The sequence below is a fragment of the Saccopteryx leptura genome, chromosome 7 (genome assembly GCF_036850995.1).
Source record: "Saccopteryx leptura isolate mSacLep1 chromosome 7, mSacLep1_pri_phased_curated, whole genome shotgun sequence".
Classification (NCBI taxonomy): Eukaryota; Metazoa; Chordata; class Mammalia; order Chiroptera; family Emballonuridae; genus Saccopteryx; species Saccopteryx leptura.
In genome coordinates this window covers 89,889,018-89,914,455 of record NC_089509.1, presented here as the reverse complement: position 1 = coordinate 89,914,455, position 25,438 = coordinate 89,889,018, and the positions used below count along the sequence as shown (strand labels likewise).

General features: G+C 38.6%; 1 protein-coding gene across 1 annotated transcript in view; it reads right to left on the bottom strand.

The window, feature by feature from the left end:
• CD28 (CD28 molecule) overlaps positions 1-21,722 on the bottom strand; it is an 87,914-nt gene extending 66,192 nt beyond the window's left edge. Inside the window, exon 1 of the mRNA XM_066345630.1 lies at positions 21,677-21,722. Coding sequence (XP_066201727.1) covers positions 21,677-21,686 — 10 coding nt within the window. The 5' untranslated portion in view covers positions 21,687-21,722. The remainder of the gene's footprint in view (positions 1-21,676) is intronic.
• Between the last annotated feature and the right edge of the window lie 3,716 nt (positions 21,723-25,438).

Sequence of the window (25,438 nt, the reverse complement as noted above, 5' to 3'; positions counted from 1 at the left end):
CTGTCCTCTCTGTCTATCCAAGCATAACACATCAGCCTTCACCACTCCAACATAACACCATTCTTTCACAATACTTTTCCAAGACATGCCAGTTCACAATATTCTTTCTCCTCTGAATACTCTTGACACTTACTGACTTGTCACCTGCAGATTCTATGTCACTCTTTACTCCCTGGGCCATTTCACTGTTTCCCTCCAACCTTACCCGTGGGGTAAATTCTTGGTCATTTCAGTATCATTCCAATATAACCTGGCCTAACTTTTTTTTTTTAAGTAAAGTGGAGATTTTATTTGGGGGAGGGAGATATTTAATACTTTAATTGGCTGGGTTTTTTATGGAATTTATTGGAATGACATTGTTTCGTGTAATTGCACAGGTTTCAGGTGTACAATTCTACAATACAGCATCTGTATATTGTATCGCGTGTTCCCCAGGTCAAGTCTCCTTCCATCATCATTTATCCCTCCTTCACCCCGTCTACCTCCCCCACATCCCTTTCCCTCTAGTAATCACCATACTGCTGTGTGTGCCTATGAGGATGTTTTCCCTTAATCCTGTCACCATTTTCACCAAGCCCCACAACCCCTCTTCCCTCTGACAGCTGTCAATCTGTTCCCTGTATCTATGAGTCTGTTTCTATTTTGTTTGTACTTTGTTTTGTGAAATCATATAGTATTTGTCTTTCTCTGACTGGCTTATTTCACTCAGCATAATACTCTCCCAGGTCCATCCATGCTGTTATAAAAGGTAATTATTGACTTCTTTTTTATGGCTTAGTAGTATATCAATTGTGTCCATATAAATTTTGGAATCTTTCTTCTAGTTTTGTGAAATATGCCATTGGAATTTTGATAGGAATTGAGTTGAATCTATAGATTACTTTCAGTTGTATGGTCATTTTAACAATGTGAATTCTTTCTATCTATGAACATGGTGTATGCTTCCACTTATTAGTAACTTCTTTAATGTCATTCTTTGGTATCATAATATTAGAAGTACAGCCTTTTTACACACTTGGTTAAATTTATTCCTAGGTGGTTTGTTTTGTTTTTGATGTAGTTGTAAATGGGATTGTTTTCTTAGTTTCTTGTTCTAATAGTTCATTATTAGTGCATAAAAATGCATCTGATTTCCAGATATTTATTTTGTACTTTATTTTACTAAATTTATTTATCAGTTTTAATATTATTTTTGGTGGAATTTTTAAGGTTCTACTATATACAGTATCATGTTATTGGCAAATAATGACAGTTTTACCTCTTTCTTTCCAATTTGTATGCCTTTTATTTCTTCTTGTCTGATAGCTGTGGCTATAACTTCCAGTACTATGTTGAATAAGAGTGGTAAAAGCAGACATCTCTGTCTTAATCCTGATCTTTAAACACTTGTAGTTTGTGCCCATTGAGTTTGATGTTCATTGTGGGTTTGTGATATATGGCCTTTATTATGTTGAGGTATGTTCCTTCTATTTCTACTTTGCTGAGAGTTTTTATCATAACTGTGTGCTGGATTTTATCAAATGCTTTTTTTTATTTGCAACTATTGTTATTATCATATAATTTTTATTCTTTATTTTGTTTATGTGGTATATTACATTTATTGATTTGCAGATAGTATGCCAACCTTGCATCTCCAGAATAAATCCCACTTGTTCATAGAGTATGATACTTTTAATGTATAGCAAAATATCTTCTAATACTTTGTTGAGAATTTTTAACATCTATGTTCATCAGGGATATTGGCCTATAATTTTGTGTCTTTGTAGTATCTTTAACTGGTTTTGGAATTAGAATAATGCTGGCTTCATAAAATGAGCTTGGGGGAGGGGAGTTTCTCTTGAATTTTTGGAATAGTTTGAGAAGGACAAGTGTTAGTTCTTCTTTGAATGTTTGGTAAAATATACCTCTGAAGCTATCTGATCCAGGGCCTTTCTTGGGAACTTGATTACTGTTTCCATTTCATTAGTTGTAATTTGTCTATTCAGGTTTTTCTGATCCTTCCTTTTTCAGCTTTGGAAGATTGTTTTTTTGAGAAATGTATACATTTTGTTTAGATTGTCCAATTTGTTGGCACATCATTGTTCATTATATTTCCTTACAATTCTTTGTATTTCTTTTGTGTCAGTTTTATAGTACGTCTTGGTGTGAACCTCTTTGGGTTCATTGTGTTTGGAATTCTCTGTGCTTTTGGGACTTGTGTATCTTTTTCTTTAATCAGGTTAGAGTAGCTTTCAGTCATTATTTCTTCAAATAGATTCTCGATCCCTTGTTCTCTCTCTTCTTCTTCTGGTACTCTTATGAAGCTAATGTTGTTATGCTTCATGTTGTCCCAAAGTTCTCTCAAACTATCCTAATTTTTTTAAGTCTTTTTTCTTTTTTGCTGCTCTGGTTGGGTGTTTTCTGCTACCTTGTCTTCCAAATCACTGATTCAATCCTCTGCTTTATCCAACCCACTGTTTATTCCCTCTAGTTTTTAGTTTTCATTTCAAATATAGTAGTTTTCATTTCTAACTGGTTCTTTTGTATGGTTGCTACTTCCTTTTTAATGCTATTGTAGCTTTCACTAAGTACCTTAAGAATCTTTATAACTATTTTTTTTAACCTATATTTAATAAATTGCTTGTCTCCATTTCATTTTACACTTTTCTGGAGATTTTTCCTGCTCTCTTTCATTTGGAGCATGTTTTGTTTCTTTGGGGGGAGGGGTTGTTTGGTTTTGTAGGAAAATGGCCAAAGATTAGACTGCTGCCCTAAAACAAGTCTTTGGTGTGGACTTTGGAACTCCAAGTCCTGTGGGGGCAGAATGCTGCCCCAGCAAGCACTGATAAGATTGTTCAAAGGAGGCAGCTGAGGCCCTGGCCGGTTGGCTCGGTGGTAGAGCGTTGGCCTGGTGTGCAGGGGTCCTGGGTTCGATTCCTGGCCAGGGCACACAGGAAAAGCGCCCATCTGCTTCTCCACCCCTCCCCCTCTCCTTCCTCTCTGCCTCTCTCTTCCCCTCCCAAGCCAAGGCTCCATTGGAGCAAAGTTGGCCTGGGCGCTGAGGATGGCTCTATGGCCTCTGCCTCAGGCACTAGAATGGCTCTGGTTGCAACAGAGCAACGGCCCAGATGAGCGGAGCATCGCCCCCTTGTGGGCATGCCAGGTGGATCCCCATTGGGCGTATGCAGGAGTCTGTCTGACTGCCTCCCTGTTTCCAACTTCAGAAAAAATACATAAAGGAGGCAGCTGATCCCTATAGCCATTTCCAGCATACCTGAAAGGTATTAGTTAATCATCCTTCTCTACACCTGAATCCATGCGCTGCTAATTTAACTCATGTTCTACTAATTTGCTTAATGATTAAAGAAACAAATAAATAGGATGAGGCTGCAGAAATCTGTGCTCCTAGTCCTAGAGGCTGGGAGTCCCCTGTACCCATCTCTTCGCTATGTTGTGTCTTGTGTGTTTTTTCTTAAGTCCTGCAGTGCTTTCCTTTCGTGTACACCCATTGCCGAGCTGGTCTCAGCAGGTTGTTTTGTTGTTGTTGTTGTTTTGGTCACCTCATTTTTGCTGCCTCTTTGTGTTTGTTTCTATATATTATGTAGATTTGCTATTACTTCCAGTCTTGGTGGGCTAGCCTTCCATAGTAAGTGTCCTATGTGACCTGTGCCACAGTCTCCTTGATCACCTAAGCTGGGTGCTCCAGGAATATCCTTTGTGTGGGTTATGTGGGCCCTCCTCTTGTAATTAATTTTTAATTAATATTGGCCTGTCCATGCATAGGGTCAACCCTCAGGCTGGAAAATTATGAAGATTGACCCCAACCACAGTGTACAAGCTGCTGTCCAGTAGCTAGCCACATGAAGTAGAATTTACCTCAGCAGTGTCGGGGACCTGCTGCGATCTCTCTTTGAATATGCTTCTTGTGAAGCTAATTGGATACTATTCTGTTGTTATCTGAAGTTGAAAACTGGGTGTGTTGGTTCTGGGGCCTCTTGGGAGGGACTCTGGTATAGACCAATATCATACACTCCAATGACTAGCCTGGGAAATCTGTTTGAAGCTACAAAGTGAGCCACAATTTCTAGCTGCCTCTGCTGGGCCTGGGTATGCAGGGAAGGACCAAGCTGTGCACCAAGGCTGACTTTTACCAGCATCAGGCCCAGGGACATGGTGGCAAAAGTTCTAAGGCAACCCAAGATCTGCCTCCACTTGCCTGTACCTGTTGCCTGCCTGTTAGGCTCAATCACTGAAAGAGCCTCTGATGGTACTTAAGTCGAATGAGGTAGGTTCTCAATGAGGCTCCAGGTCAGGGCAGGTGGTGTTCACAGGATTTATACAGGTTCAATCTCAGTACCAGTGCTGGGTCTGAGGCCACTCAGCAAATGTCCTGAGGGATTTCAACTCTAGCTTCCCCCTGCTGGTTGCCTGCAGATCTTTGTGGTGGAGTAGGGTCTCAGGAAGTTGTCAGGGTGAGGCCATTAGAGTTTAGCCCAAACAGACCAAGATTTGGACATGGGAAGGGGGGGGCTGTACACTAGTTTGGTGTGTGAAGGAAAATGGTCCCTGTTCTAGAACCACACAATTCAGTCTGTCCTGGATTCTGCCCAGAACTTGGAAGGGTAAGACCACCAGGTTTTGTGAGGTTGGAGCCTTCTGGAGCCCAGAGGGTAGAGCTAGTCAATTTAAAGTTGTGATTCTATTTATTGACTCTTTCTGAAACATTCAACTCGGGTTTTGTAGAAACAATAATCCTATTTTTGTTGTTGTTTTTTGCATTCAGTTTACCTGCTATTTCACTAAATAATGACAAATTATAGTAACAGATGCAAATGGAATTAACAGGTTTAGGAATAAACCAAGCTGACTCTTGGTAAGCTTATAACTCAAATGAGGAGAAGAGAAGCATGTATAGCCTACTAGTCTTGGGTGTTCAAATTTCCATGAACCTCAGCCCAGACATATTACAGAGGGCTTGGATAAAACTCTCTTAATCTGCCAAGTTAGTTACAAGTGGGTCAGTTAAGAGAATGTCTTTTGTACATGTACACATTAAAACTATAGATTCTGTAAATAAAAATCTATAAATGACATTCTGTAAATAAGCAAACAGGATTTGCCTTGTTATTGACAATATAGAGTTAATTTTGGCCCAGGTTTGTTGACCTATAGTAAAGCTTTTGAGAAAGAAGCCTGTCAATTTGCCTCAGGCTCTTTCTTTTTTTAAAAAAAAAAATTACTTTTATTTATTTATTCATTTTAGAGAAGAGAGACAGAGAGAGAAAGAGAGAGAGAGAAGGGGGAGGAGCAGGAAGCATCAACTCCCATATGTGCCTTAACCAGGCAAGCCCAGGGTTTTGAACCAGTGACCTCAGTGTTCCAGGTCGACGCTTGATCCACTGCGCCACCACAGGTCAGGCCAGGCTCTTTCATCATTTATTAGCCACACTATCATCTGGCTTTATCTCATCACAGTTTTTTGTTTTTTACAGAGACAGAGAGAGTCAGAGAGAGGTATAGACAGGGATAGACAGACAGGAACAGAGAGATGAGAAGCATCAATCATTAGTTTTTTGTTGCGCATTGCGACACCTTAGTTGTTCATTGATTGCTTTCTCATATGTGCCTTGACCATGGGCCTTCAGCGGACCGAGTAACCCCTTGCTCAAGCCAGTGACCTTAGGTCCAAGCTGGTGAGCTTTTGCTCAACCAGATGAGCCCGTGCTCAAGCTGGCAACCTCAGGGTCTCGAACCTGGGTCCTTCTGCATCCCAGTCCGACGCTCTATCCACTGCGCCACCGCCTGGTCAGGCAACACAGTAATTTTCTAATTGATGCTACTATATAAATATCAAATTCTTTAAAATTAACTAGTTTTACCCAGAAGTAAATTATCTCCTCTACACCACACAAAGGTGCCATTAAGAACAATGTTTCTCAACCATTTTTTATTATTGCCCTCTCCCTAAGAAACCTTTTAAACATTTTTTTCTAATTGCTCCCCTACTGTGAAATGTTAATATCATAAGTATACTGCATATTTATTTATACACTCTACATCTATGGTTTGTACATTAATAAAGTAATATTATGTATACACACAAACTGTCACCTCCTTGCAGACAATATCACCCTGTTGAAACTGCATGATTCAGGACATATGATTTAAGGCACCTTATATATGATTCTTTTTTTAATAAAAATTATATATATTTAAGGTGTACAACATGATGATTTGATATACATATACTTAGTGAAACAATTACTCCAGCTTAGTTAGTGAACATAGCATCACGTTTCACGGTTACCTGTTGTGTAGGTGTAGTAAGAGCACCTGAAATGTACTCTCTGAACTAATTTTTAGTACTCAATATAGTATTATCATCACTACCATCATTATTCTGTGAACTAGATATCTACAGAGTCATCCTACATAACTGCATGTTTTACTTTCTGACCAGCATCTCCCCACTCCCACTTCCTTGCCCCTGGTAACCACAATTCCCCTCTGCTTCTCTTATACAGTTCTTACTTGGCTGTTATCTGTGACTGACAAGGGGTTTACAGAGGACACCGAGGTGGGGAAGTGGCCTACCTTAGTGGTGAGGCTTTCAGTCGTGGTTCACACTTTTTATTTTTTCAGTTTGTTTATTCTGTTTTTCTTAACTTGCTATTTTTATTCTTACCAATTCAGCTCTGGTATTTTTTATTAAAATGGTAAGCAACTAAATACCAGACTAGAATGATTTCCATCAAGAATAGCATGATATTAATCAACAATTATAAATAAGCTTTTCCTTTTTAGATTATGAGCAGTTTCCTTTGTTAAAAAAAAATAATAATCTGTGAAAAGTATTCTTCCATATTATCATACCATTTTAAGTGCCCTTTCCCTTTTATACCTTTAAAAAAAAAAACATCAAGAGCATATGTATTAGCAACACAGCTCAGTGGTTCACATGTTATCATTCAGGGACAAAAAGTGAATAAAGGAAAGGATGAAAGGTAAATAGGAGAATAGAAAGAAAAACAATGCTGAGGGTGTTTTCTAATATATACCCACAAATTTTAAAGGCAACAATGAGACATCAACTTAAGTGTGTTCTATATTAAAGAGGTCAGCTCACTCTCCAGTGTTCACATCCTAATACTAAAAAGTTCTTTTTTTAATTTTTTTTTAGATTTAGAGCCAGAACAAAATATATATGTTGTGCTGTATATAATTATTTCATAAGCTTCTAAGCGTAATCTTCCTGACATTTGGAGAGCAGTACAAATGACTTGCTCTTATTTTCTACCTCTTGTATTTATGTGTCTTTTTCAAATTCTTAATATACAAGGATATACACCCCTGTTTATAAATGTTGGTAATTTTTTAGAATTCCAAACTTTTCTTGCAAAGTAGGGCTCTGACACATTAAATATCAAGACCACTGGGAAATAACTTTGGGGAAATCAGGCTGTTGTTCAAAAAAAAATGTGTTTTGCCATAAACAGTTGAGCCAAGCCAAGGAGCTAAAAGATCTATAATAAATATTCACTTATGCCTCTTTTCTTTGTAGAACTTACACATCTTGAGTTTTAAAACTTAATGATTGCAAGAGGAGAGGAGAGGAGAAAGGGAGAAAATAAAAGTTACAATTCTTATAGGCATCCAAAAATCTAATGAAACTTTAAAACTTCCTGGCTAAAATTTTTATTTTAATCTTTAACCTACACTGTCTTTTATAATAGAGTTAGGAATTAGATAGAGTTAGGAATTAGATACTGGAGTGATTGTATAGATAAAGTCTATCTTCCTCCATTAGACTGTACACGCCAAAAAAAACAGTGTCATGTCCATGTTGGTCAGCTTATACCCCCATGACAAACACTGGGCCAGCACATGGTATGCTCAATAAATGTAATAAAGATTGAAAAAAATATCTACGAGAAAGTATATTTTAATATGAGACTTTTATCAATGCAAAATGATGCTATGGAAGCAATCCATTTTTTATTCATTCATCTTGATTTTGTTATTTGCTCATAGAGCTACAATGTGCCAGAACAGAAGCTATTAAGATCTAATCCCTGATTTTAAGAGATTCACAATCTAGAGGGAGTGACAGACATGTAAACCAATTAATCATAATATAGTGAGATATAGAAAATAATATATAGCTATGATAGAAATAGAGAAAGAGGTAGAAATCCAATTGTACTTCATTGAAATTAGAATTTTCTCTGTGACAGGCAACCATAGAAGCAGAGAAAAAACAAAATATTTCAAACTAGATTTTTATTTTGTTTTGTTTTGTTTTGTTTTGTTTTGTAACAGGATCACCGAAAAAGAAGCCAAACTAAATTAAAGACTTTTTCCATCTAGCCACTTTCAGTTCTTGGCTTGAACATCACACCTTCAGAGAAATTTCTGACCCTTCTTGACACAAACACACTGGAGTAGCACTCCTTCCGTGTGCCTTCCATTAGAGTGGGAAGTCTATGAGGCTAAAATAACATGTCTATCTATTCTACTGACTATTATATTTCTAGAGCTTAGAGCTACCCCTTCCATATAGGTGTTCAATAAATGTTTGATAAATAAACTCTCTCCTTTAACATATATATTTTTCTCTTTTTGAATCAATTTATCTCTTTTTCCATTCTGTAAATAGAAAAAAAAGTAATTTTCTTCTCTAAATAATATTTTTTACCTTTTTCCTTCAAGTTAACTGTTTCTCTAAGTTTTCAAGACATTATCATTGACTATCTGGAAGTAAGCTGCATTTTCTGCATCTTCACACAGTAGAGAATTGAACCTGAAGAGTAAACTGAAGCTGTTTCCCTATTTTTAGACTCCCAGAATAAGTTCCCCATGGGTTTCTCCACATCTTATGCCCACAATTTCCAAAGAATTTAGGCTGAAGAAGGGAGACTTTCTTCTGGAAAGTAAAGATTAGTGTTCTCAGGGGAATGATGAAAGGTCAGCATTCACTTTCTTGGCCCAAAATTAATTCTCACCTTCTACTTTCACTAAAGCAAAGAGGAAAAAAAGAGTGAAATCCTGGTTTAAGGCTTAAAGTGTTCCAGATAATTTAGAAACAGAAACTTAAGTGTGGTGAAAGAGCCTCCAGTCTCAGGCATCAAGTTCTGAGATCAGTGAATCCCATGTTTGGTGCTTGCCCAGGCCATCTGGCTGCCAGAGAGTGATATTTTAAGTCATGGCAAGGCCATGTGGCAACCTCAGAAACCACACCCTTTGAACATCAGCTTCCTCCACTAACATGGGCAGGTCTGCAATGGTGTAAGAAATAAAGGCTATGCTATGGAGATGTAGGTCCCGCAGAAATGCTGCTGCCCTTTAAAAAGGAAGAAAGGAAAGAAGGAAGGAAGGAGGGAAAGAAGGGAGGAAGAGAGGGAGGAAGAAAGGGAGGGAGGGAGGGAGGGAAGGAGGGAGGGAGGGAGGGAGGAAAAAGAAAGAGAGAAAGAAAACATGATTAGTAAGTTCCTTGTATTTTTATTCACTAAATGTTCTGCTAAAAACTGGAAAAGTCCAATTTGGATGTTTTCAAAAGTCCAGATGTGTCCTAGATACAGCCTAGATGTCAAGAAGGGATTTGAATTTATTTAAATTTGAGAGATTTTTTTTTCAGTGTAGAAATATCTCTCTGAGTTATCTCAGCTTTCACATGACCTTTGGAGGAAATGGGGGGAAGTACACACACACACACACACACACACACACACACATCTTTTCTTTTGCTGTCTCAGTTACAATGTATGAGAAAATGTTATATTATTATATACCAGTTGTAACAACTAAAACAACTGAAATCTCCTTGGTATTTTTATTAGTTATTCTTTCTAGAAACAGGGATTTCCCCTAGTTTCCTTAAATTACACTAACTCAAATTTAAGGAAGAGTACCACCTTATTAGGTCCTGAGATGCTAGCAGGTAGAACATCTCCAGATGGCCTGGGTTCTAAAATCAGCTCTGCTGTTTATTATTTACCTGGAAAACAAACTAAAACTAAGTTCATAATCAACAAGTACAAACCACAGAAAGAATTTGAATAGGCATTTCACAAAAACAGATATCAAAATGACCAATAAACATGAAAAAAGGTGATCACCCTCATTAGTGATCAGTAAATAACTAATAATAAAAAAAAACATGAGATATCTTTACACAGCCTCCAGAATGGCTGAAATTAAAGACTAACAACACCAAGTATTTGCTAGAATGTGGCACAACTAGAACTCTCCTACACTATTGGTGAGAAGGTAAATTGCCTGTCTAGTGACCCAACAATTCCATTCCTATGAACCTATGCTAAACGCATGTATCCCAAATTGTATATAAAAGATACATAAAAGATGTTTATAGTAGATTATTGGTAATAGACAAACTGAAGAAAATCTAAATATATAACAATACAAAATGGGTAGATAAGGTACACATATTCATATATATAATGAAATGTTTTACAGCAATAGAAGCAAACTACACACAACAACACAGATAGATCTCACAAAAATAATATTGAGGGAAATAAGCCAAACATAGAGTCCACATAAGTTTCAAACAGGCAAAACGAATCAATAATGACACAAGTTAAGATAATGGTTATTTTGGGAAGGTAGTGGCTGAGAAGGGGCGTAGTGGTGCCACCGGGGTACTAGTAATATTCTATTCCTTGATCTAGGTGGTCGTTACATGAGCTGCTCCCTTTGTGAAAAGGCATCAAGCTGTATTATTATGATTTACATACTTTTAAAAATAGGTCTAGATTATATATATAAATATAGAAATCTTACATAAAATTAAAATTTTATTAAAATAATAATGACTAACTGAGGGAATTAAAAACAAAGTGGAACTAAAATTCTATACTCCGGTAACATGGAATATGAGACAAGGGTGTCAGAGTTCAAACATTCTGTAGTACTGATATTGTTCTGAAGAAGAATAGAGATATTTATTAATGTGATACCTTGTTAAGTAGACCTGTTAAATATGTAAAGGTAACCACTAAAATATGATAAAATAATGTAATTTTTAATAAAGATGAGAGAAGCAATTAAGTGATGCTAAAAAAAAAATAAGTGGGGGTAACATTATAAAAATCTCCAATGAAAGTGACATAAATTTGCCCCAAAGGTCAGTAATTACAATAAATATAAACAAGTCAAATTCCCCCAATTTAAAATAAATATTCTCAGATTGTTTTAAAAATAAAACAAAACACAGTTATAGATATATACTACAAGCAACACCAAAACATAGTAACATAAGTTTAAAGTAGAAGGATAAAGACATCTAGATACTGGATTAATCTAGGGTTGAGGATTTGGTGGGTAAGTGCAATGGAAAGACAAAGTGTCAGAAAGGTAAAGTTAATTTATGAGAGTGGTCAAAGGAATAAGTTACCAAATCCAGGCTGGATCATAAGAAATGATACCAGAAGATTGCTGATAGGAAGGAAATAGAACAGCCAAGAAAATGATAATCTAGTGGGGTGTCAAAGCAAGTGTGATGGTGCTGCAAGTAAAAAGCAAGACTGCCTGACCTGTGGTGGCGCAGTGGATAGAGTGTTGACGGGGAATGCTGAGGTCGCCGGTTCGAAACCCTGGGCTTGCCTGGCCAAGGCACATATGACAAGCAATCAATGAACAACTACAGTGAAGTAACTATGAGTTTGGTATGTCTCATCCACCACCCCTGTCCTCTCTCTGTAAAATCAATCAATAATTTTTTTTTTTAAAAAGACAAGTTTGATTTCCATCAAGTTTAAATTTATATCTATTAGGTTTCTTTGTTAATTACCCATTTTTCTTGCTATACATATTATCTGGACTCTGAAAGATGTAAAGAAATAATTTACTCATATGTCCTCCAAAGTTAAAGTGTGTCTTTGGAGGTTATTAGTCTTTTAGCTATAATCAGCTTTGAATTCTATTTTAGAGTTGTGCAGATGGGGCCAATAGAAAAATCAGTCATCTTGTTAACAAAATCCCATTGACTCTTAGGGAAATAAAGGCATAGAAATCAAAAATATATCTAAGCAACCACTGTCCTTTCGTGTAACAAAATGTAACACATATTTCCATTCATAAAGTCCACGTATATTTTTTCTGCATTATATACCACCAATTTGAGGAAAAATAAACCTTACAATGTCTGCAAAGCACAATAATTGGAAACTTCAGTTCTAGGCTCAATACAGCTAACTTGCCTCTGTCTACTGAAATGCTTTTATTTTTTTTTAAATTTCAGCTCCCATAGTACTACCTCTTTAAACCTTCTGAACTTCCTGAGCCAGAATATATCAGAGATTCCTCTGCATTCCCTCCTCACATTGGGAATATGGGCGATATGCCAGTTATTCCATTCTACTTACGGTGTAATTATTTACAAAAATCCTCATTTCTCTTAAGATTGTAAACATCTTGGAGTCAAGAATGACTCTTGAACTTACTCCCAGAATATAGCACTCTATTTTGTATAGAAGATGAAATATAGTTACTGTTAAATATATTATACATAGTTGGTCCATCTTCAGGATAGGGAAGCATGATTTTGTTCCATGGCCATTTTATTTTCTTTTTCTTTAAACTAAAAGGGTTGTCAAAGGTTATATGGGGTAATAGGAACCAAATATATAGTGACAGAAGATGGTTTGACTTTGGGTGATGGGCACACAATGCAATATATAGATCGGGTATCATAAAAACATCCACTTTATACCCATATGATCTTATTAACCAATGTCACTTTAACAAATTTTTAAAAATAAAATATAATAATATAAATAAATAATAAACTAGAGGGGTTGCTTGACTTAATAGTACCAGGCTGACTTAGGAAGATAATTAATCTAGAATTTGCAAGGAAAATCTCTTGACTCCAAAGAGCTAGAGAACCAACAAACATAGGATGATTCAGTTCAGTATATTTTAATATTGCATATTTCTAAGTTTCGCTTTTTTTAGAGACAGATTTGACCTCCCTGCTTCTGTTTTAATGGTTTTCTATAAGTAAACCCTTGAAGAGTCATATAATCCATGCCCGTCCGCCAAGTATACCAACTCTTCCATTAAGTCCAGGAAGAGAATCCATTATCCTAGTGTACTTATTTATTGTGGCAAAGGCTATCAAAGCATGAGCCAGTGTTCACAATGCCTAATGAGAACCTTACTAAAATATTTTCCTCTCCTTTGTTCCTCCATGTGAGGGAGAGGACATTTGGTCAAGAGCCAAAATCTCGCTGGCTTTCAGAGCAATCCTTGTCAGGCTTTCCCAGGTCAAGAATAGATTATTACTACTACAACAGTGGCAGGCCTTAGAAAATACAGAACCATAACTACAGATTAGTGCTAATTATTTTTTTAAATTATACTAAATGTGTTTAGGCACCAGACCTAAAATCTTAAGAGTAGACTCTAAGTCTTAAGTCTTTAATTCCTGTTTTCAGTAACATAGAAAAGTAATTTACTCTCCAAGTAAAACAATCATTTGTTTTCTAGATCAGCAATTCTCAAAGAACAGAGTCCCAAATTAGCAGCATTAGCGTCACCTAGGAACTGGTTAGATATGCAAGTTCTCAGGCCCCAACCAAGACCTACTAATGTAGAAACTGGGGAGTGGAGCCCAGCAGTCATGTTTTCACAGGCCCTCTGAGAGATTCTGGTGCATATAAAGTTCGAGAACCACTGCCCTACTAGACCAAAGTGTGTTCTGTGGACCAGGGCATCCCCAAGGAGCTTGTTAGAAATGCAGACCCTCGCCCTGGCCGGTTGGCTCAGCGGTAGAGCGTCGGCCTAGCGTGCGGAGGACCCGGGTTCGATTCCCGGCCAGGGCACACAGGAGAAGCGCCCATTTGCTTCTCCACCCCTCCGCCGCGCTTTCCTCTCTGTCTCTCTCTTCCCCTCCCGCAGCCGAGGCTCCATTGGAGCAAAGATGGCCCGGGCGCTGGGGATGGCTCTGTGGCCTCTGCCCCAGGCGCTAGAGTGGCTCTGGTCGCAATATGGCGACGCCCAGGATGGGCAGAGCATCGCCCCCTGGTGGGCAGAGCGTCGCCCCCTGGTGGGCGTGCCGGGTGGATCCCGGTCGGGCGCATGCGGGAGTCTGTCTGACTGTCTCTCCCTGTTTCCAGCTTCAGAAAAATAGAAAAAGAAAAAAAAAAAAAAAAAAAAAAAGAAATGCAGACCCTCAAGCCTCGCAGATCTTCTGAATCAGAAACTACATTTTATTAAAAATGACCAAGTGATTTGTATAGACATTAAAGTTTTTGAGAGGCACTATCAAGGATGAGGTTGAAAAAATTAATTAACTGCATAAATTAATTAAAGAAATAACAACACTGTGAAGTTTATAATGTACTTCTTCATTTAATTGTACTGTACCTTCCTGCCCTGGAGGGATAGCTCAGGTGGTTAAAGCATCGTCCCAAAATGTAGAAGTTGCTGGTTTGATCCCGTCAGGTCACATAAAGTAACAGATTGATGTTCCTGTCTCTCTCTCTCCCTCTAAATTGATAAAATAAACATTTTTTTTTAATTGTACCTTCCTCTCTTACTGCTTTCAATAACCTGGTGGAGCAGCTGTTGTTGTAATTTCCATCTTACATGTGAGAAACAAGAAACTGAATGTCACAAAGCCAGCAAGCAGAAGATCCAGGATTTAAAACACATGTAATTTGACTCTGAAACTAGGCTTTTAGCCACCACCAGCAGCTATTCTGTTTTTAACTCCAACAGGATTTTTTTAACCACATCACTTTGCCTAAGGAAAATTTCATTCATGAGTAACCAATTAAGCATTTTCCTAAAACTAAAAATAATATATATCTATTTTAATTGAACAAATATTTATTAAAGTCTGTTTCATAACAAACAACCCTGACCTGGTGGAGTTTATAGTGTTAAGCCAATAAGAGTAAGCATTCAACAAATATTTGCTGAACCAATCAATCAGTAAATTACTTTATTATAATATACTAAGGGATACAGAGGCAAAGATGAGGTACCTGTACACATCCTTGATACTCAGACGTTTTCTGTAAATGATGTATGTTGAGTTGAATACTTGAAGAGAAGGGTCAACCAGACAAAGAATGAGGATAGGAGATTCTAAACATGCTAAGATCTTGGGCTTAATCTCAGGATAATGAGATTCACTAAAGTATTAAGGGGGAGATACAAACTTAACTCAATCTTTTAAATTTGAGTTAACCACACACACACACACACACACACACACACACACACACACACGGTCCTCGGATTATGACACAGTTCCATTCCTATGACAGTGACATAACCCGAATTTTGGTATAAGTCAAAACACACCCTCGTCTAAGTCACTTACCTCTCTTAATACAATTGTAAAATCATAATCTAGAACATAAAAACACAACTAAGCCACAGAAAAAGAATACTGTGTATTCTTCTGCCATGCACAACCAAACTAAGCCACCCATGTAGTCCATAAGTATGACAATAACGGCATAAGCTAAAACACTCATGTCTCCATTTTTCAAAGTTTTTATGGGAGTGAATGTCATAAACTCAAAACATGGTATGTCGAGACTGTCGTAACCTGAGGACCCCTGTAAATAGTTATACATAGTAAATTCAAAATACCAAAAATGAAGCCCCAGAAGCCATCAGAACTTGAAGTTCAAAACTAAACCATAAGATTTAGCTTACTCGCGGTCACGTCCTGTCAGAGGGTAGGAATGTTTGATTTGTAATTGGGGTCACGTCCTGTCAGAGGGTAGGAATGTTTGATTTGTAATTGGGGTCTTCCCTCCCTGTACAAGGGAATGAAGAGCAAGGGATTCATGCCTGTAGTTGTCTATAGGAAGAGCAGGGCCAGAAGGAGCTGGAGGAGATGAAGAGTTGACCTGGGAACCAGAGAAAAAAGAAAATGGGAAGCCCTCCGATGGTTTCAGTATCAGCTTTTAGAGTTACAGAATAGAGGAGCAGGAGAGCTCAATTTGAGTGACACACCAATTTTTCCTTTGACACCTAAATGTCACCCCATTAAGATGTCTGCTCCTGAAAACTCCCCGGAACATGAAATTCTTCTCCTCTTTAGCTTTGTGTGCATTTTTTTTGTGTGTATTTTTCTGAAGTTGGAAATGGGGAGGCAGTCAGACAGACTCCCGCACGCGCCCGACCGGGATCCACCCGGCATGCTCACCAGAGGGTGAAGCTCTGCCCATCCGGGGCGTTGCTCTGTTGCAACCAGAGCCATTCTAGCACCTGAGGCAGAGGCCATTGAGCCATCCCCAGCGCCCGGGCCATCTCTGCTCCAATGGAGCCTTGGCTGCGGGAGGGGAAGAGAGAGACAGAGAGGAAGGAGAGGGGGAAGGGTGGAAAAGCAGATGGGTTGCTTCTCTTGTGTGCCCTGGCCAAGAATTGAACCCGGGACTCCTGCACGCCAGGCCGACGCTCTACCACTGAGCCAACCAGCCAGGGCTTGTGTGCAATTTTTTAAAGTATATTTTCTTAGAACTTTTATTAAGAATTCTAGACATCCTAGGAATAATTTAGTGTCTTAGTGTCTCTATACAGTATATCTTAGTGTCTCTATACAGTAATGGGGGGAAAAACCTATTATTTTCCTTTCTCTCCCAGTTTTGCTTACATTTTGATTTATCTCCAAAGAATTCTCAATGCACTAAATAGGTAAAACAACAGCATTTAAAGAAGCAGGGTTACTTATATCATCTGTTTTATGCACCAGGTTTTTCTTCATCAAAGAAACCAAACTTTCCTAAGTTCTTTATTAAGGGCTCCAGAATTAAAGACATTTCCCTTCAGGTGTTCCATAAAGCACAAAGGATTTAAAAGAAAATGCTTTCATTCTCAGTTGCTCAAACCAACATTCAGATTTGTAAGGCTTCCTTTTCAATAGGGTGTGTTGGAATCTGAACTGGGATTTGAGGCCAAGCACCCCTCCTCAGTCAGGAGTGCAGGAACAGCTTTTATTCCTTGCACAGACACAGTCGGGAACTAGGAATCCTTAAAAAAAGACAGACCTTCCCCCAAAAAAGACAGGCATGACCTAAGAGACCAGGGTCACTTGCCGGTCCAGCAGAGATCAAAGCAGCCCTCCTTCTGAGAGACCCCTCAACTCCCTCACCTGTCCTTACAGAAAAAACAACAACAACAGTCTGTGTGAGGGCAAAAGGAAAGGAGGCAAGAGGTGGGGTGGGGGGTGGCCAGTTCACTTCCTGTCAAAAGACATGAAAGCAACTAGAGAGAATGTCCATTCACTTGCAGCAACCCTTAGTCTTTTTTCATCCTTATCTTAGCATTCCCTGTGAAAAAGTAATGTCACCCAAACTGTTTTTTTTAATCCAAGGAGAGGAGGGGAGGCAGAGACAGACTTCCGCATGTGCCTCAACTGGGATCCACCCAGAAAGCCCACTAGGGGGCTCTGCCCATCTGGGGTTTTGCTCTGTTGCTCAGCAACCAAGCTCTTCTTAGCACCTGAGGCAGAGGCCATGGAGCCATCCTCAATGCCCAGGAACAATTTGATCCAATTGAGCCATGGCTTCAGGAGGGGAAGAGAGAAAGAAAGAAGCAAGAGGGAGAGAGGTGGAGAAGCAGATGGGCGCTTCTCCTGTGTGTCCTGATCAGGAATCAAACCCAGGACATCCACATGCTAGGCCAATGCTCTACCACTGAGCCAGCTGGCCAGGGCCCCAAATATCTTAATAAAATATTTTCTAAAAGCAAACTCAGAGTATTGGAACTACCTTAAACCAAGCCAATATAACAATGAGAAATCTCCCCTTAATTGCTCCTTATTATAAAATCTTGGTTCAAAGATCAATTCTTGGTATTTATGTTATATCATACAAACATTAACCACATTGAAGAGAATTTTGATGAATAAATTTTTAAGTTATCTGTAAATTTCTATGATTTTAGTACAAATATTTTATTGTATGTGTTTTTTAGCTTAATTATACAAGCAAGTAAATATTTATATACACAGTTACGGACCTATTTTTGAAAATACCTGTGAAAATGTTTTTCTATTTCATAAAGTACTAAAGCCAAATAAAGGTATAATCAATTTAAAGAGCATATAAAATTTGTATCTATATTATACACCCAATTATTATCTATTCTGATTACCCCCAAATTTTGGAGATGTAGCAAAACCGGTTACTATAATGGATAAATATACATTTGATAAATATCATCTGTTTTATTTCCCATTCTGTAAAAAACCATGTGCTTTGAGGGGTTTTTTGTTGGGTTTTTTTTTTAACCTCTTAACAGTTTGACATTTCTTGGTCACATAAACAACTGGGTTGTTGAAAAGACTAATATATTAACATTTCATTTTTTAAATGCTTTTAACCTCTAAGATAAAAAGTTAAGAAATGTCAATTGCCATACTATGTCGAATGACTGATGATGTACTGTGATATTTTATCTCTGTAAGCATAGCCCATAAATGGTCCACGTGAAGATATGGTGAAGGTAAATGTTCCTCTTCTAGTTTCCATTTCAGAAAAAGAAGTGCCGTTTCCCCTGCTAAAGTCAACCTCCCTTATGTGCTCTCATTTCTTTTTCCCATTTTCTCTGGAACCTTTTTCCTTATTCCAATCTAATCCCCACCACCAACTTATCTGCACAAATGCCCAAATCACATCAATGTCTTCTCTCAACCCTCAGCTACTATTTCATCTCTCTTTAACAAGTCTCTTGGAATCTACACTCTCTCCTTCCACTTCCTCATTTAACTTAACTCAGTCCCTGCAATTTGACCTCAAAATCCATAACTATAGACCAAAACATTCTTTTCTCAAAGACACCAACATTCTTCTAATGATCAAATTCACTGGTCCCTTCTCAGTCCTCTTTGTCACCAAAGTGGCAGTTTACCAGTTTCTCTTTCTGTCTCAAACTGGTACTTCATCCCGTTCTCAGGTTCTTCCTTTGCACTGTCCACCATCTCCTTCCATCTGACTCTAGTTTCTGCTTGAAACTATCTGGGGAGGACTTCAGCTGGCCTTAGCTGAGCATTCTCCTGTTTGGGACTTGGCTAGCTGTCAGCTGGTTTCAATGGCCTTGGCTCTCTGCTCCACACTCTTCTCACACATCTGAAGTAGGTTAGCCAGGGCACGCTCTCATGACAGACAGAGATGGAAACAAGAATACAGCCTATCACGCAAAGGGCTAGAAGAAACACACATGATTTCCAAGCCTCTACTAACATTCCATGGCCCAAAGCAAGTCACACGGATAAACCCACAGTCAGGATGGGAACTGGCCTCAGGTTCTTTGCCTCTGATGTTTTTACGCCTGGAATGTGGTTGCCACAGATATCTAGACCCATTAGTCCTCTATTCAAATGTCACCTTATTCGAAGTCCTTCCATAATTACCCATTATGACTTGGCACTACTACCCCATAACTCTCTACTCTTCCCTATCTAGCATGTATGTATTTATTTTTATACTTATTTATCATTTGCCCTTCACACTAACAGAAACTGCTGTCTGTCTGGTTCACTGTTTTATTCCCAAAGCCTAGAATATATATTTGGTACATGATTAACCATCTATAAATATTTGTACCTAGTCAGGTTGCATATAAGCATTAAGCATATCATTCACTCTGAATGAAATTCACTGGGTTTTATTCATTCTTTCTCTTTTGGGCCCATTTCTCAAAGCTACTCAAGATTTAATTTGTTTGTGATACTAAGAAGGTTGAGGAAAATGAACTCTGTAGTATTTAATGGTATCAACTTTAGATGATTGATTTAAGAAAAAAGGGAAGAGGAGCTGACTGGCTGGTAGTTCAGTTGGTTAGAAAGCCATCCTGATACGCCAAAGTTGCAGGTTCAATCCCTTGTCAGGGCATATACAAGAATCAACCAATGAATGCATAAATAAGTGGAACAATAAATTGATGTTTCTCTCTCTCTCCCCCTTCTTTTTTCTCTCTAAAATAACTAATTTTTTAAAAAAAAAAGGATAGAAAGTTTCCCAGCCAAATTCCTAAATTAATGTGCACAAGAATAAAATAAACTTGCCTAATCTCTTGGATAATTCTGAACATGGAGTGATAATAAAAAGCTTCTCTAAATGCATGGCAGGCACTCGCTAATCAAATTCTTTAATACTGAACTAGAGTCAACTTTTAAGTACACATATTTAATGTTGCTTTCCATGTATCTACTTCTAAACCATCAAACTATAAGAGCCCCTTGAAATTCTTGACTCATTATCCAGGCTTTACTGAGCTACCTCATGTTCATTTGTTACCCAAAGCAGCCAACTCTGAGTGTCACTAAATCAAAAAGTGACCTAACATTGTCACCCCAGTGTAGGGCCATTTGGCAAGCACTCTCAGGGTGCATTTTCGGTTTTTTTATTCTGCTCTTCCCTTTAGTGCTTTATTTATTTTCAAGTAGATCAGGCAGTGGTTTTCCAATAGTACGCTATGGCACCCCAGCATCTGAACCCTTCACCAAATCTTGTGAAATTTATCTTTGCTGCAACTAATTGTGCACACTGTTCCTGAGGTGGGCAGGATTCATCTCACAAAGAAATAAAAGCTGTGGCGTAAGAGCAGACCAGCAACAAAGAAAGATTGCATGTTTTCTGAAATGTGTAAACATACAAGACATCAGGAAAAGGTAGAAAACAGCTGTCCTCACACCTAGATGTGGCGTGGAAAGGCAAGCACATAAGCCATGCCCTTGCTGTAGCTATTTTTATGGACACCAAGGGAGACTGTTTTATTGTAACGGGGATGGTAGTGTGTTCTGGGGTTTGGGGACCCTTGATTTGTGTTGCCAATAATTCTAGCACTTGAAAGTGGACTACAAACACGGAAGACTGAGAACCTTCAGTATAAACAGAAAGCTTTCTACCTTTATTGAAGATCTGGAGATTTGAAGATTTTGTGTAGCTGAGTGCACTCTCACAACAAAGTAAGGAAGAAGAAAAAGGCTTAATTTAAGGACAGATTCTGCACCCCAGAAGCAATTTTCAGAAATGAGTAGTCAAAGTAAATTAGACCAACCCTAAATCTGATGTGTCTAACAGAGGACATTATATAATCTCAGAAGTTCTCCTTACTCTAATTTGTGCTTTGAGATGTAACTATCCCTCAGGGTGCCAAAAATAGAAAAAAAAAAAGTGTTCAAAATTCCCCAAAGTGTTCCTACTTCTGCCTCTCTATCTTCCGATTAAATTGTATCGGCAGCCTTTTCCTCCCTTGAAGATTTGTGTCTGAACCAGATAACAATGCTGGGGCCACTCTTGGAGAAGCTTTTGCTTCAATGAATTTTATACAAGAAATTCATGTGATAGCTTCCCATCTCTGTCAATCACATTCATTCAAAATCATAGCACACGCTGGGACTGGAGGCTGTGGGAGGAAGGGGAGGGCAGTTGGGGGAGGCGGTAATGTCATGAATTGTTTTCCTGCAGCTGGTATTGCTCAGTAACAACTGTTCATGCAAAACAAAAGATCACTTCAGAAAACCAGAGACAGACAGACAGAGGCCAGCAGAAAGAGATCATTATAATCATATTTCACAGATCAAACAGCTTGAATTATGTTTGCTGGAGCCTATTTCAGTTTCCCAGTTGTTTCACATAAACATAATAATTTAACATGCCATTCCACAATAACATAGTATTAATGTAATGACAAACACATATAATAATACCTCCAGGCATCTAGCAGGTTTCTTATCTTCTATTTCTCTTCCATGGTGCTGGAAACAAAAGATAAAAGATGCTAACACAGGGAGGCAGTATAGCACAGTGGTTAAGAGCACAGCCTTGGCATCCCATCAGAATCAAGTCCCAGCTCTGCCTCTTAACGTGTGACCTTGGGCAAGTTTCTTAACCTCTCCACAGACTCAGTTTTCTCGACTGCTAAATGGGGTTTGAAATGTACCTACTTGATGGCTATAATAAGAAGTGAGAGAAAGAATGCACGTAAGAAATTGAGCTTAGTCTAAGCCTGACCCACAAAGAGCACTTAGTAAATGTTTACATTTGTTGTCAATAAATAAACAAATAATTGTTTTCTCTTGTTGATCTCTCATTTTCTATCTTCATCTCACCCTCAGTCTAAGCAGAAAGGAGGGAAATTTTTGTTTACTGTGTTACAGAGATAGAGGAAGGAAGAAAGAGAAAGAGAAAGAGAAACATCGATTTGTTCTTCCACTTATTTATACATTCTTTGGTTGATTTTTGTAAGTGCCCTGACCAAGAATGGAACCCACAACCTTAGTGTATTGGGATGATGCTCTAACCAACTGAAACACCCCGCCAGGGCAAGGAGGGAAGCTTTTGGAAGAAATTGCAGTAAGCCGTGTCAGATGGCTAAAGGAGAAGGAGATGACCCCGATATAATGTACTGAGCTCTGCTGTTGGATCAAAGGCGTGCTACACAGCTGTGCTTGCGCGGAGGAATCCACCTCTCACCCCCTCGGGCAGGTCTCCTGTTGGGCTGTGCAATACTAGTCACACAGCAGCCTCCGTGCCTGTCCATGTGGGAGGCGAGTATTACACGCAAGCACTCAGGTAGTTCTCATTCAGAAAGTAAGGGTTACACAACTTTTATGTAGAGACCCAGTCTCCTGGGGCAAAAGTCCACAGTGATAACAAGAGACAGGCGTGGAGGGCAGGGCAGAAGACTTCTGAAAAATCTTTGTCTCTTTTTTAATAGACAAAAATATAAAGTGTTCCTAGCTTTAGATCTTAGCTATTTTTCCTAAGATGTTTACTTAACTGTCTATAACTTCAGAACAACAGCAAGAATGACCACATACCACATAACCTGCAAAAAAAAAAAAAAAAAAAAGACCAAGGAACGTTATTTAGGTCTATGTGAACGATGAAATCCGGGAGCAATTTTAAAATTACAGGTTTCCTTTAACAGAAGAACCAAAAGGGCCTCTGCACGCCAAACTGATTTTATGACTGCTTTGGCCTCCGAAGAAGTGGGCAGTGCGGTCATTTGCAATTGCTAGTAGACTATGTGAATGTCCACACCAGGGAAAAATCATCTGCTCACATGCAAAGTCTGACTGTTGCTTCTATTGAAATGTTGTTAAAACAACATTTTTAAAAATGCTTCCTAAAAGAATACAGTACAAAATACATAAACGTAAAGGTATTCACCTGTGTCAAAAGGTACAACATTGCTTAATGACACTCAGCTTAGCTGGCCTAAAGCCAAGCAAAGCTCTATCCCCTGCGGGAAATTGTGGTGCTGTCATTGTGTTGTAATAAGCCTCTATAAAATAAGAAAACATTGTGCTCCTGCTGAATCTTGAACAAAAATAAATAAATTGAAACCTGGCTTTCTTAAAGGAAGGGGAAGGAGTGTGTATTTGCTTCCATAAAAGAGGACATTCACTTGGCCTCAGGAAGTATAGATTTTGTTCATCATTTGTTTAATTCTGCCTTTCAAAGGGAGCTATATTTGACTTGATTTGAAAATGCTTATTATGTGCAGGAGATGTTGCTATCTTTTGCTCCATAGGTTTTCAGAAGTGCTCTTGCTGTTCATAATCGGCTTAATATATGAGAAATCCAAGTGGAGGAAAGAAGTTTTGGAAATATGACACAGGGTGACGCTGCATTTTTCTGAGCCATCTCCAGAAGCAAATGCAGAAACCTGGTGGAAATTTGGTGAGCATGTCCATAAGATGTTCCCCCATCTTTAAGACTCAACTGCTACATGGTGAATAAAGTACATACAGTAAGGCAGCCCTGGTGAAACTCAATAATGGTCTTAGGGCAAAACAGCCAAAGGGAGATGTAATTCTAAAGGGTTGGTTGCTAGTTAAGAAAGAACAAAGGTCACTACAGTTTATTCCCTGGAGTTGTCTAATGTGGTTTAAGTGCTTTACTAGAGACTGCCTCAAGTTATAATTTACCCGAAATAAAATACTCTATGATTACTATTACCTAGCCCACTCCTATTCTTCCCCTATTTCAATACTCTGAAGCACCTCTTTCAGTTTTGAAAACATAAAAACCTAATTTTTATCAGTGGACCTATGTTCCAGACGGATTTTGTTAGGAGACTCAGATCTAATCTCTACTAACGTTTAGCCTTCGCTTGACTCCAATCCAGAAGTTGATGTGTCCACTAGAGGGAAAGACAAGAAATAGCCGATGACATCTTTTGTTTTTGCTTTTTTTTTTTTTTTTTTTTTTGGTATATCTGTACCTTTGAGGAAATAATAATAGTTGTAGCTACCAATTATCAAGTGTTAATACTAGGCACCTTGTTAAAGTCTTTAAGACATGGTCTCCTCTAATCTGTACCCTTTTTGAAGTAGAACCTATTATCTTCATTTTCCAGAGGAAGGTATGAGAGGAGTTAAGTAATTTCCCCAGGGTCAAAGAGCTAATAATTCGGAGAGCAAAGAGTTAAACCAGCATGATTTTTACATCCATTATGCAATGCTGCCTCCCAAGTCTGTTTGCCCTGGGCAAATATTACACTTATTTTTCAAAAGACAAGGAAAAAGAAGGTGGAAGCTGCTAAATGGGGGAGAATCAAATGGAAAATTTTGCGCTGTTTATTGACCCACAAAGTTTACAGAGGGCCATGGAGGGACAGTCCACATAGTGAGATCCTCACAGAGTGGTGGTCCAGTTCCTGCCCTCAGGGTGCTAACATTTTATTTATTTACTTTTTTTTAGATTTTATTTATTCATTTTTATTAGAGAGAGAGGAGAGAGAGAGAGAGAGAGGGAGAGGGAAAGATAGAGAGAGAACAGGGGGAGGAGCAGGAAGCATCAACTCCCATATGTGCCTTGACCAGGCAAGCCCAGGGTTTTGAACCGGCAACCTCAGCATTCCAGGTCGACGCTTTATCCACTGCGCCACCACAGGTCAGGCAGGGTGCTAACATTTTAATTGGAATGACACCTGAGCCTGTTAGTCAAAGCCAACCACAGTGCTGCAGGGGAGTCGTCCACAGGAGGGTAGAAGAAAAAGAAATTTTTTCTCCTGGCTTGGCAAACAGTTGGAAAGACTTGTTTTGCCTACTAATCATTAATATCACATCTGTTTTGATCTCCTCGTTAATAACATTTGACACGTTTGCCAAAATTGATGAATATTTATATCGAATATTTGAAGACTTTCAAGTCCGTGAACTAAAAAAATCTGCTTCTATAATCTCAAATGCTTTGTCAGCAATGAAGATCAGTAAAATTTACAAAGAAAGACGGGCTATGAGGTTGAAGGTAAAACTCAGCGCCTGAGTGAACGGCCCAAGCTTATGCGATGGGCAAGCGGCGGATCAAGTGGGCGCTCCTATCCCACGGCCCTTTCACGCAACAATTCACTTCCTCTCTGTTTAATTTTCAGAGTGTTTAAGAAAGTTTTGTCTCTTTTTTTGTATACATACTAGAAGAAAATGTGCTAGGTGAGGTTTTACTGATGGAGAAATTTTAGA